The sequence below is a fragment of the Heliconius melpomene genome, chromosome 10 (genome assembly GCF_056956725.1).
Source record: "Heliconius melpomene rosina isolate 202511_hmr_F chromosome 10, ASM5695672v1, whole genome shotgun sequence".
In the NCBI taxonomy this organism is placed as follows: Eukaryota; Metazoa; Arthropoda; class Insecta; order Lepidoptera; family Nymphalidae; genus Heliconius; species Heliconius melpomene.
The window spans coordinates 17,083,909-17,096,290 of NC_140398.1; the positions used below are offsets into that span (position 1 = coordinate 17,083,909).

At 35.9% G+C, this 12,382-nt stretch overlaps 1 protein-coding gene across 2 annotated transcripts; it reads right to left on the minus strand.

Annotated features, from left to right (window-relative positions):
• Positions 1-23: 23 nt before the first annotated feature.
• pigeon (gamma-secretase activating protein pigeon) lies at positions 24-12,165 on the minus strand. Of its 2 annotated transcripts, none has more exons than XM_085190933.1 (14): positions 11,929-12,165; positions 11,411-11,842; positions 10,711-10,850; positions 9,739-9,870; positions 5,765-5,938; positions 5,411-5,588; positions 4,366-4,670; positions 3,872-4,048; positions 3,447-3,662; positions 3,122-3,265; positions 2,822-3,009; positions 2,051-2,265; positions 1,368-1,568; positions 24-1,093 (listed from the first exon to the last, which is right to left on the minus strand). In XM_085190933.1, the coding sequence occupies exons 1-14, from the start codon at positions 11,987-11,989 to the stop codon at positions 945-947; spliced, it is 2,712 nt and encodes a 903-aa protein (XP_085047059.1). In that variant the 5' UTR covers positions 11,990-12,165; the 3' UTR covers positions 24-944. The 2 variants fall into 2 exon arrangements, with proteins under 2 accessions (XP_085047059.1, XP_085047060.1); XM_085190934.1 differs by having other exon boundaries at positions 11,411-11,839; positions 11,929-12,164.
• Between the last annotated feature and the right edge of the window lie 217 nt (positions 12,166-12,382).

The window sequence follows — 12,382 nt, forward strand, 5'->3', positions numbered from 1 at the left end:
AAGGATTTAATTAAAACAAAATGTTACATATAATAGAATGTTTTAATTATTCTAACATTACATAAATATTGCACTTAAATATTTATTGCACATAAAAAAATATTTACACAAGACAAGTTTACTAATTTTAGATTAATTTAATTAGTGAAATATATTTAGAAAATGTATAAAAATTTGAATGTAGCGAAATTCGAACCCGCATCTTCTGCATACGGCTCAAGCGTTCTAGCTGATTAAGACTTTTTTTGAGCTATGTCGAAATTCTTATACGGTTATCACAATTTATTTTATGTTGTTAATTTAAGATTAAACATTTTTAATCATGTCGTCACAGTTACACTAAATGACCTATGTGATGTACAAACTCAATTTTATTCCTAAGATTTTTTTCTTTTCATCAAGAAAATTAAAGGCTATAATATTTTGTGCTTTATATAAATAATGTGATGGAAATAGTATCTAAAATCCTTATCTTTGGTTATGTAGTTGGAATGTATTCAACTCCTTATTTAAACCATCCTATTTTTGAACAGTTCTTTAATATGGTATAATTTTTCTATTTATAAACTGAATAATAATTAAATGTTGAGAAAAGCTTGCTAAAATATAATCATAGTTTTCTAAATCATTAATAATTACTATACGTAGAAAGACATCTAGTCATAAATGTATTAATATTTTTTTTCTAATCAATTGTTTTATCCTTTGGACTATAAATACATGTGCCTACTACGCAAAGCAAGGTGTCGGAGAATCTAGTATCAAAAGTATCCGTTCCCTATGCACCGGTCAATTTTCGACAAATATCGTATTGAGTAACGAGTCTCAACTTTAAATTTAATAATTTAAATATATTCATTTTCATCCCCAAAAGGGTATTCAATCGGCAGCCATTGTGTTTACGCGTAACTTCCACTGCTCCCACGTCGGCTTCAATTATAAAATTAAGCAATAGTATCTTGTTGGACAGACGCCAGTGTAGCTTCTATGATGAGATTGAAGTCCAACTCATTAAGACTGGCCTTTGCAGTCAGCAGATCTAAGAACGTATCCAACGGCGATAAACGTTCACCGGACGGTAGGGCCGCTATGCCTAAAATAAAAATACATCATTTTAATTTATTTTATTGAAATAAATATATTTTTGAGACGTCGAAGACGAGACGAGGATATCTGCAAATGTAATGGTTTCTTTGCTACAAGCCGTTGTTACACGTGGTCGCCAGCAGTGGGGCCGCGTAACGAGCAGGCGACAATTGCAAATATTTCATGGTTGAATCAGACGTGACTTAATAATTAAATTTCTTAATAGTACACCCAGAAAGAAATGCAAGAATATACACGTTGAAAAGGGAACAGTAGTATACCAGTGTCGTGCACGGGGCGGTGGGGCGCGCGGTCGCGGGTGGGGGGCGCTCCGCCGCTGAGTAGCGCGGCGGCGTGGTCGCGCGCACGTAGCAGCAGGGCGGCGCGGTGCGGCCAGGCCGCCAGCGCGCGTCGCCCACGCGCCTCTCCCACCAGCTGTATGAGACGCAGCTTGTTGTCCACTGTGCGAGAGTCATCTTTACCTGTTTACATTTTACATATTATACCTACAAGCCGCACTTCGCACTTTAAAAATAAATATACGTATAATTTTCATACACATTTTTTTAACACGACCTACTGGTTGTATAAAACAAGGAGACACAGACTTGACAAGACAAGTTGTGTAAAACAATTGTCACGTTATAAGTTAATGCACATTTTTAAACACAATAAGGCTTGAAATATGTTTTAATGTTTATACTCTTTCCGAATCATGACGGATACAGAGGAGAGAAACGTCGAAATTTGAGTCACATGTTCAAAACAAAAACAAACATCCAAACTTCTAATTATAATTCCCTAGAAAATATTAAATTTTTATCTTATATTTAATAATTAAAAAAAATTCTCGAGTTGGAATGGATCTCACAACCTGTCGATTCTAGATACACGCTTAAACCCCTGCGCCACGACTGACCTTATATTTACTACTCTAAAAAATGTATACAAATCCAATACTTACTAGCAATGATCGCTTTTAACACATCAATCTGCAACTCCAGCACGTTGCGATGCACGTACTGGACGAAGGCGTGGAACGGTAACGCTTTGTACCCGAGATACGTGAAGAACGAACTGAAGCCCTGAGGCAGTGGAAACGCGATCGAATCCGTTGCTGCATAATACTGCTCCAGTGTACGGAATAGGTATAGAGCTAGTGTTGGTTCTAGCTCATCTCTATTTTGGAACGAAAATAACATATATTTAATTATAAATAAAATATATTGTATTTTAAATACACACATTAATTTGTAAACGTAAAATAAAAGTAACGAAATATATAGCATAGCATACGCTAAACGTATAATAGAACCATCATATGTGAAAATTATAGATAATTGAATGATTTAAAGAAATGTGACAAATAAAAATAAGCAGAATATCTTAAACACAACAACCACAATTACCACAAATGATAATGACAACCAGAAAAACACACCATGAACAAAAAACAATCAATGAAAAAAATCACATAAAAAATATTTATATATTTTATAATTTTAAATATATAACTCGCAAAACACATTAAAAAAACTGAAGATAACAATAAAAGACGTAGCAACTAAAAAAGAAAGAAAATAACCACACGGGCAAAAATATCAAAGGCAGCCTTTAAAAAAAAAAACAAAATTCACAACCAAATAACAGTCTAACTCAGAAAATCATACACGCAAAAAATAAAAGCGAAATCAACACGCAACCCACTGGTCAATCAAAGCATCAAACGTCATACACAAAGGGGAATCCCCGGACATGGTAAGGCGGAGGGGCCACGGAGCGCACGACGGAGCGGCACAGGGCGCGGGCGGCGTCCAGCTGCGCGGCCGCCCAGCGCGTGGCCAGCGCGTGCACGCCGCTCTCCAGCGCGCCCGCCGTGCCGCTGCTCTCGGTCATTAGGTGGACGCTTACCGCTCGTAAGTTCTAGGGTTTGTCACCGATTGTATATACCAATATATCAGTAAATATGATATTAATGAAACTGTTTTCTTTTGTTTTTATATTTAATGCATGTTAGGTCAAGTGATGATCTTACCGCAGCAATAACATGTTCCTGTCGACTAGTGGTACAGACATCTAGTTCAACGAACGGCAGTGAGTCCTGGGGGGCAAAGGATGCACGGCGTGGTGCTGGAGCACTTGGGGAGAGAGGCGTGCTACAGCGGGATAACGCCTCGGGCTAGGTGAAAAAATAGTGTTTTAGTATATTTATTTAATTGCTTTTATACATCTTTTTTTATAAAGAATGGGAACATTTGTATTGGAAAATTTTATCTCGTATTGTTTACTACAAATGAATGTCACTGAAAAAATAATACGTTGTTACAAAATATTTTAACTCAACATTAACAAAAACTAACTTGATAACATTTGAGAGTAACAGCAAGTCGATCTCCAACGTTTTGCGGCTGGAGCCTCGCCCGCGGCGCAGCGGCCCCGCACAGCGCCGTCCACAGCCGCGTCCACGCGTCCTCCACGAACTGCGCCACGCGCTGGCGCGGCGCCAGTACCATTGCCGCGCCGCCCGCGCCCCGCCACAGCGCGCGACACGACACGCACACTGCCACTGACCCTGCCTGGGAGTTAAATATACTATATTATGCATTTGGAAATGTATTCATTCAATGTTTAAGAAAAAATATAGTAAGAACAATCAAAAAATACAAGTAGAAATGTTCTTCCACGTTATAAAAAAGACATTTTGGGGAAATTAAAAACATAATATTTTACAAATTATTTTTTCATTACACTCTAATCTAAATCTCCACCAAAAACGATCTCTTACCTTAACGTCAGCGAATTCCAAATGCAATGTGAAGGGTAGCCAGCCCATGAGCGGCACAGCAGAGGCGGGCAACGAGCGCCGCGTGGCCGCGTACGTGCTGCTCACCAGGTACTCCTGCATGGCGCGCTGCATGGCTCCGAGCCCGTCGTGCTGGTGTAGGCACAACCAGGATATGAGCTGGAAGAACATTTTTAACATGTTAAGCGGAGGGAAAGTATGGAAGATGAAGAATAACATTAAATAGTGACTAAACAAAATATTCTTCATCTTCCATAAAACATATGTTTTAAACACATTCTATTTAGGGTATTATATTTGGGTATTACAATATATTATAACCATATTTATATTTACCCAAGTCGTTATCAGTTACTGTCATAGTGATAACGTCCAAGGTGTTCCAGGTCTATGGGGTGTGTATATTTGCATATGTTTATTTGTAAGTTTTTCATGGCAAATCGCCTAAGCTCCACAACAAAACAAAAAATCCTTACCTCTTCAGCCAAATCCGTATTATTTTCATGTTGTATCAAATAATGTATTATCGCCAGCTTGTTCTCAATTCCTACATAACTTTTAAACGTATTAGTCAAGTCGTTATCAGTTACTGCCATGGTGACAACGTCCAAGGTGTTCAAGTCTACCATGCTATGGGGTCCCCAGCCAAGGAGTGATGCTAGACTTGGCCCACTGTCACTCGGCTCCATGGGTATCACGATATGACAACATGGCTCATGATGGGGACTTATGTCTATTAGATGTGTAAACAACATTGGTATGTTCACTAGTAAATTATTATCTGAAAAATAGGAAAATTATCTATTAGTTTTAACAGAAAAATACGTACATATGTCATTAATATTTGATTATTTATGTAATTTAAGTTTGAAGAAATTGTACAAGAACAATGTGTCAATAAGAGATAAAAGATTTATAAAACGAGGCTCCATCATTTGAAGGAGATGTTTTAAAATTTTCATTATTAATAATTGTACGCAATTAAAAAAAATCCTAATTTGGTATAACAGTGTGTGGAAATATATATAGAAGAAATAAGTAAAAGGAGACATCCATTGTAGTTTGGTTCTATGGGTATTGGAGTATGACAACATAAATGCCCACCACATACAGGATACAGTATTGGAATGTTCATTACAAAAAGATGATCTGGAAAATTGGAAAAACTATCGATTAGTTTTGATACAAAAATGTCAACATATGGTTTATGTTAAACAAGTTTGGATATGTATAAGAATATTCCGCAAATATGATAAGGTGAAACGGGATGATTTCATTTAAAATTGTACATATACATATCTTATAAAATGTACGAGTATAAATGCAGCGATAAGAACATTTTCAATATCATATTATAAAAATCCATGGCCAAAAGGCCATAATAGTGTTAAGGTCCAAAAAAGTTAGAGCAGAGCAAAGAAACCGTTGAAGCAAAAAAAGTGAAGGATTTAAAGGTGAGGTAATGAAAAACTAGTTTATTTAAGAAACCCCTTCCAAAAAAAATTTCATAAAAACGCTCACCATTATACAAAATATATGATGGCCGCAAAGACTTCGCGAGCGACCAGGGCAGATCTGGCACCACATTGTGCACCACACATCCGTGATGTAGCAGTGTTACTGAATACGCGAAGTTCACGCCTGAATCCTTTAGGTCTACGTCGTCGAGTACCAGGGAATTTGTCGAGTCGTCTAATGGCTAAAAGTAGTATTTAATTAAATATTTTTTTTATGAATAATATCTTCTGTAGTTACTTTTCATGCTTTCATTTTATTGAAATATAATAATCCCGGCGATTGTCGGCACTGTCTAACCACATGAAAACAGAAAAAAAAAATCATTTCCTAGATTTCCAATTAAAAAAAATTAATAACCTTATAAAGATAATGATGGCACACACAAAGCATGCCGCGCTGGTCGCACACTATATACAGATCTAGACTACAGTCGTGCACGCGCAGTGGTATCGGATCGTCCTCGTACGACCCACAGGCGGCTGCGGCCCCATGGGCTCCTGGAATGTGGGGTAAACTGAGGGGGATGTTTAGCTGTGGAAGAAATACGCATATTAAGAAATATGTTTATAGAAGTACGAGTATTCTACTGCTGAGTGACTGATAGACCACGCACAGCCGAAACCTATGTATGTGTAGGAGAGCATAAGACCAAATCTTGTCATGCTATTTACAAAATTTATGTATGAAAAATCTCTACTACGGTAGCTCTAACTAATATAAAAAACCAAATCATTTTCCCCAAATACGCACTGTATGGTCGACGAGTCATGGGCGCCCAGAAGTTTTCTGAACTTTTGCGAAAAAATAAGAAAATTAAATCTGCACAGTCATCTACAGCAAACTCCAAGGTTACACGCCACGAGTCGTCGACTACACTGTGCAATTGTGTACAGGTACGTAAATACAAAATAGGTATCGATTTTCCTAAAAAGAAGCACTTGAATTAACCTAACTATTTTATTTAGCGTCACGCTGTATCCCGCACGCAGCAGTAGGGTAGGCAGAGGAGTTCCATTCCCTCATCGTATTCTGAAGGCATTGCGTGGTGACTGGTAGAACTCAACGGCGCGCTTTGCCTCGACAGCAGAGCGAAGAAAACGGAAATATTAAATATTTCATATTCTCGAGCGGGAATCGAACCCACAACCTGTCACATTTTGTGTTCCTTCGCCACGGCTTGCCCCAAACTTAAGTGGTGTGTAAATTATAAATTTATTGCAAAAATATATTTTAAAAGAACCAAAGTTGAGTTTCTTTTGTCAGAAGAATTGGCCTTCTAATCTAGTGGAATCTCTTGTAGAACACTACTGACAAGTTCATATAACTAAAAGATTAAAAACAATTTTTTACATGGAATTATTTTTGTTGTTGTTATTTACAACTAATTAAATATTGTGTAGTAAGATATAACAGTAATCATGGCTATCACGCAATCGACAGTTACATCTTAATAGGCCTAACTATTAAACTGTATAACAAAACAAATACTGTAGAGATTGGTTAAGAACGGACGAACAAGGTGCTGGTCAGGGTTCTGAAGCCTTTCATTGACGAAGGTGATACTTACTATAAATAATTAGCAATAAGACATATATATATATATATATATATATATATATATATATATATATATATATATATATAGGAAGATTTATATTTGAACAAATATTATCACTGAACAAATATAAATCTTCCTGAATCTATTATCATAAAAGCACCAATTTAAAAATCCCTACGCCATTACAAATTAATAGCATTTTTGGAAAATGTAGTATTATTAGAAGTTGAAGAGTTTATATGGTTGAACTCGCTATTTCATTAGATGTTCCTGAAAATAGCAAGTTCCGTATAAACTCTTCAACTTCTTTTATCTTTTCTAAGTGTGGAATAAGACTAAAAATTCCAAAAACTACTATTTGAATTGAAAAATTATTTTTGTTGTTGTTATACTTAGTTGTTGTCACATGCTAGTATCTATAAAAATACATATTTTTGCACTAATATACCAAACGTACTCTAGACAGTAAACACATTAAAATATATTATACAACGTGAAATCAGATGAACATTTATACAAAAATAGTGATAAATAAAACATCATGGCGAGGTCAATGGGAATCGCATTCGCAAATCGCAGGTGAACAAATTGTAAATGCGATGGGTTTATTCATGCTCTGACAGTACCGTCGCGAACCATACATTTGCCAGTCAAATTTGTTTTGGAAGACGAAGAAGATTTATGGTTTACGGCTATCTTAGTATTAGTGTAACCGAAACTTCACTTTATAAAAAAATATTTTTTAATAAAGGAATTACGTTGTCAGCTTCACGCTGTACCCCACTCACAACAAGGTAAGCAGAAAAGATAGAACAGAAGAGAGAAATTTTGTTGAGTGCGTGTTACGTTGTAATAATATCCAATAATTTTAAGATAATAGAGTAATCTTGGGTTTTTTCACTATTTGTCTGAAATCTTTCATTTATTCTTAGATAAAATAATTTAATACTTCTTTTCCTCGAGCGGGAATCGGACCCACAACCTGTGGCGTTTACAGTCGGATGCTTGTGCCCCTCCGCCACGACTGGCCTCATACAATTTACGTTACTCTGGAAACTTCCGTTTGGTAACTTTCTCAGTATCGCCACTCAACACGTAATGCCTCTACAAAATTTGGTGGAAAGTGTTTTGGGAACGTGTCTTAACGGGAACGGGCACATCACAAGGAATACTATGCTTTCAGGCTGCTTCTGCCTACCCTGATGTAGGTACAATACAGCGAAGGTACCCGCAACCATTATTGAAGCAGGTATTTTCACGATGTTTGGGGGTTCCCTAAAAGCAACCAGCAAACCAGAACAATTTTATCATCAAATAGTCAACTCCAACGGTATCACATACATACATACAAGTCAAATTGATAACCTAGTTCTTAGAAGTCAGTTAAAAATGTAAAAAGTAATAGAATTATACCTATAATTTGTCTTAATATCGCCACGCCATCGCCATGTGAACGACATGAGGTGGTTTTAGTATGATATTGATATACAAAATTATTCGTTATCCCGTGAGAATAAACAATGTCAGGTTGAAATTGGGAGGCCTGTACGAACTTAAAACTAAAATATCAGCCAATTCAAACAGTCATTTTGTACATAGCTTCACGCTTTATCCCTAGCGGGGTAGATAGAATGGAGCGCCAAACGCTACGGTCTCTACATACCTCTTTCGCTTCGTCAACTGTCATCAACCTCTTCATACATGCCCTCCGCTGGGTCCTCATGCTTTTTACGTAACCTTCCTTCAGTATCTTTCTTACTGAATTTTCGAAAGTCAACCGAGGTCTCCCCCTACCTCTCTTACTATTCACTTTTCGTTCATAAATATTTTTTGTCATTCTTTCATCACTCATTCGTTCGACGTGCCCAAACTGGTTGAGCACCTTATTTTTCATTCGCACCGTGACATCCTCGCTCGTACCTGCCATTCTGTGATCTTTTCATTGCGGATTCGATCAGCTAAGCTAACTCCGCGTATTCTACGAAGAGATCGTATTTCGACGGCATTTATCTTTCTTTCATTCTTCTTCTGTAATACCCACGTTTCGCTGCCGTATAACTACGTAGGTACCAACACTGCATTGTGTGCAACAAAACGTGCAGCTGTGCCGACGTTTCGGTATTTCACCAATGTAGCTAAACCTCCGCTAACCATGTTCCCTGCAACAATATGCCTTTCCACATCCTTCTCGTATCTTCCCAAGTATACCACTTCATTCACTCCACACTGATATTGCATTCCGCCCTCTCTTCATTTCGTTCAAATACCAGAATCTTTGTATTGCTCTCATTCAGGCTTAGACTATTATTTTCACACCCTTCATTCAGAAGTGTGACTAATGCCTGCAACTTGTATTCTGATGATGCAATGACCATTGCATCATCTGCGTACAGCAGCCAATTCACGTTGAAGTCCTATATCACTTTGTTTCACTCCTTGGAGACAGCTAAACAGCTATATGATTTTTAAAAAAAAACTTTTTAGAATAAAAAAAAAAATTAATAAGGCTGCTTTTGATTTTAGACGATTTTAGAAATCATATAAAGAAAGATCTCCTACATAGATTCTAACAGCATAAATAAGTTGTACAAGCATATAAGGACTTCCACATAACTCAATGAGAACATAAATGGCTTAGTGGTCAGAGTGCTGGGACAGTTTCCAAGAGGTGCAGATTCAACTCTACAATTACAATTTTATTATATGTATAGAAATGTAATTGAATTTCAAAAACAATAATATAAGTATTTATGTATAATCACTAAATACTTACAACAGTTTCATGTGGTAAATCAGCATGAAATTGTAAAGCTGAGAGAGTAGGTGTCAATTCTGATGGAGATTTGACCTCCTCGCCTTCAGCAAAGCTCTGAGAAGGGGCTCGATAGTGAATGTAGAAGAGAACCTGGGGATATAAAAGATAGAGTTATTATAATAATAATAATAATAATAGAGCCTTTATTTCCGAACTGTGACATTTTACACATTTATAACTGAAAAAACACTTAAAATAAAATCATAATCTCTCAGTTCGGTGTGCCTTGTGGCATAGGCCTCCTCCAACTCTTTCCACTGATTTCTGTCTGCCGCCACTCTTATCCAGAGGGGCCCTAACGTCATTTTTAGGTCATCCTCCCATCTTCTCATTTGACGTCCTCGGCTCCTAGTGCCATCCCTTGGGTACCAAGTTGTTACCTGTTTGCTCCATTTCTCCTTTTTACACCTGAGCATATGTCCAGTCCACCTCCACTTTAATTTATCGATTCGAGCCAGGATGTCTGTTATTTTCGTTTTTTGCCTGATGTCTGTACTTCTCATTTTGTCTCTTAGTTTTAAGTCTAGCATACTCCTTTCCATGCTTTTCTGACATCTTGCAAGTTTTTCCCTGTGACATTTTGTCAAAACCCAGGTTTCACAGCCATATGTAATGCAGGGTAAGATACAGGTATCAAACGTCTTCTTCTTGATTTTAATGCCTATTTCCTTGCTTTTCGTGATCTCTTTTAAAGCCCAGAAGGCTTTCCAAAGTTATTAACTGATTTCTTTTAATATAGGGTGCTATAATTTTGATTCCAATGTAACCCACTGTAGCTGTAAACTCGTGAATATGTCATGTGTTACACCTCTTAGATATTTGCATTACCATATGAACAAAGTGATAAAGGTAGTATAATTCATTAAGAAAATATTATTAAATACAATTAAACAGTTCAAATAATTTAAGTATAAATCTAACGATACTTACTTGATTAACACAATCCCATTGAGCCCATGAGAAAACATTGACTATTGTTTCTGGCTCAGGATAGATCCCATCAAAACCCCATTTCTCAGAGCCATCATCACATTCATTTAAAAACAAAGGTGATCTGTATATTTTAATACCTGAAATTATTTTTTTCTTTAATGTTATTCTGTAGGTTTTTTATATATTTAAGTAAATATATTAAATGATGCAATTTTGGTGCAGTGGGACATCTTATTGTAAATGAGATGCCTGTGAGTCCAATTCCCACAACAAAAGATAAAATGTGGCAAAAAGACAATGTGAGTTTTATGACATAATGTCTCAAGAGTCTGACACAGTGTCTTGATAGTGGATTTATTCATCACACTTAAGCTAAAAAAACCTATAACATGTCCATACATTTTAAATCAATTTCAAAATATTTTAAAAAGACTTTTTTTATTATTCAATAAAAACAGAAATAAATTTCATAATTGCTGTCTAATGGCAAATACAGTTTCTCATTTAAAGGTTAACTTTAGGTATTATATTTAAAAAGAATACATTCAGAACCACAATAACTGTAATAACACATTTAGTGTAACAAATTAATCCATTTCCTAATTGGTCCAAATTAATAAATGATCAGTTCAGTCAATTAGTCATATTTAAAGCAATTACTAGTCAGAAATAAATAATATGAGAAAGTACAACTTACATTCCAAATGCTTAAAAAGCAAAAATCTGTCATTCCTTATACCAGGACTGTATTTATTACTCTTTCCGTATACAAATTGAAGCATTATCTGTTTTGTGGAAGGCTCTTCAACAGCTTCTGGGACACCTATCTTATCAGGCAGTAGAGACACGAGGTATGGGTGATAAGAAGCTTCTTTCTTGGTATCACCATTTATATCACTTGGTGGTATATCTTTTACTACATACACTAATAAGCTGTGCGTAGAATTAACTGAAGCTTGGATTATATTGATTTTATCTTCAAAGGTGTATAATGTAGAAAGAGTTTTAGTTTTATTTATATATACTCCTATATTCAATACTTCTTTCCCTTTGCCCGATATCCACGTTAGTACTTGTGCACCATCCTGTTCTTGACCGACTAAACGCCATTCTCGTGCTGTGACTTCTGCTTATATGGTATAATAAATGTTAGTTTAATATCAGTTATTAAATAAAAACTATAAAATGCAAAATAAAATGTAAACGACGCTATACCTTCTTCGCCGTTGGATTGCAACACTCCACAAAGCTTTACAGCAATATTTTGCGCTGTCATACTAGATTATTATCGATGTCATAAAGATAGACACGCTATAATATATAACACAAGAACCAAATCATTAAAAGTTATAACGAATAATTGTGTAAATTAATATTGAATATTGACTTTTCTCAATAGAATCGTATCAGCTGGCGCCCAGCTGTACTACAAAGTGAAGTTTGTGAAAACAATTCAACCAACATTAAATTAAAATATTATTGCAGCCGTGATACAAATTGACCAATAAGCTGTGAGTACTCAAAATGTTCCGTCTTACATTTAATTTCAGTTGAATTTATACATTTCTGATTTTATTTAGTTATATCCTTAATTTATTGAATATTTTAATACATAATTTACTTCTCTGTATTTATTGGCCGTCGAAAACATACAATTTAAAAGAAGCAC

What these genes read in the sequence shown, in the direction of transcription:
- pigeon (XM_085190933.1), bottom strand. Translation starts at nt 11,989, where the DNA reads ATGACAGCGCAAAATATTGCTGTAAAGCTTTGTGGAGTGTTGCAATCC. An exon ending in AATGGGATTGTGTTAATCAA is followed by an intron (nt 9,871 to 10,710) that starts GTAAGTATCGTT and finishes TTATATCCCCAG; the next exon opens with GTTCTCTTCTACATTCACTA. An exon ending in CCGCCCCGTGCACGACACTG is followed by an intron (nt 1,094 to 1,367) that starts GTATACTACTGT and finishes TTTTTATTTTAG; the next exon opens with GCATAGCGGCCCTACCGTCC.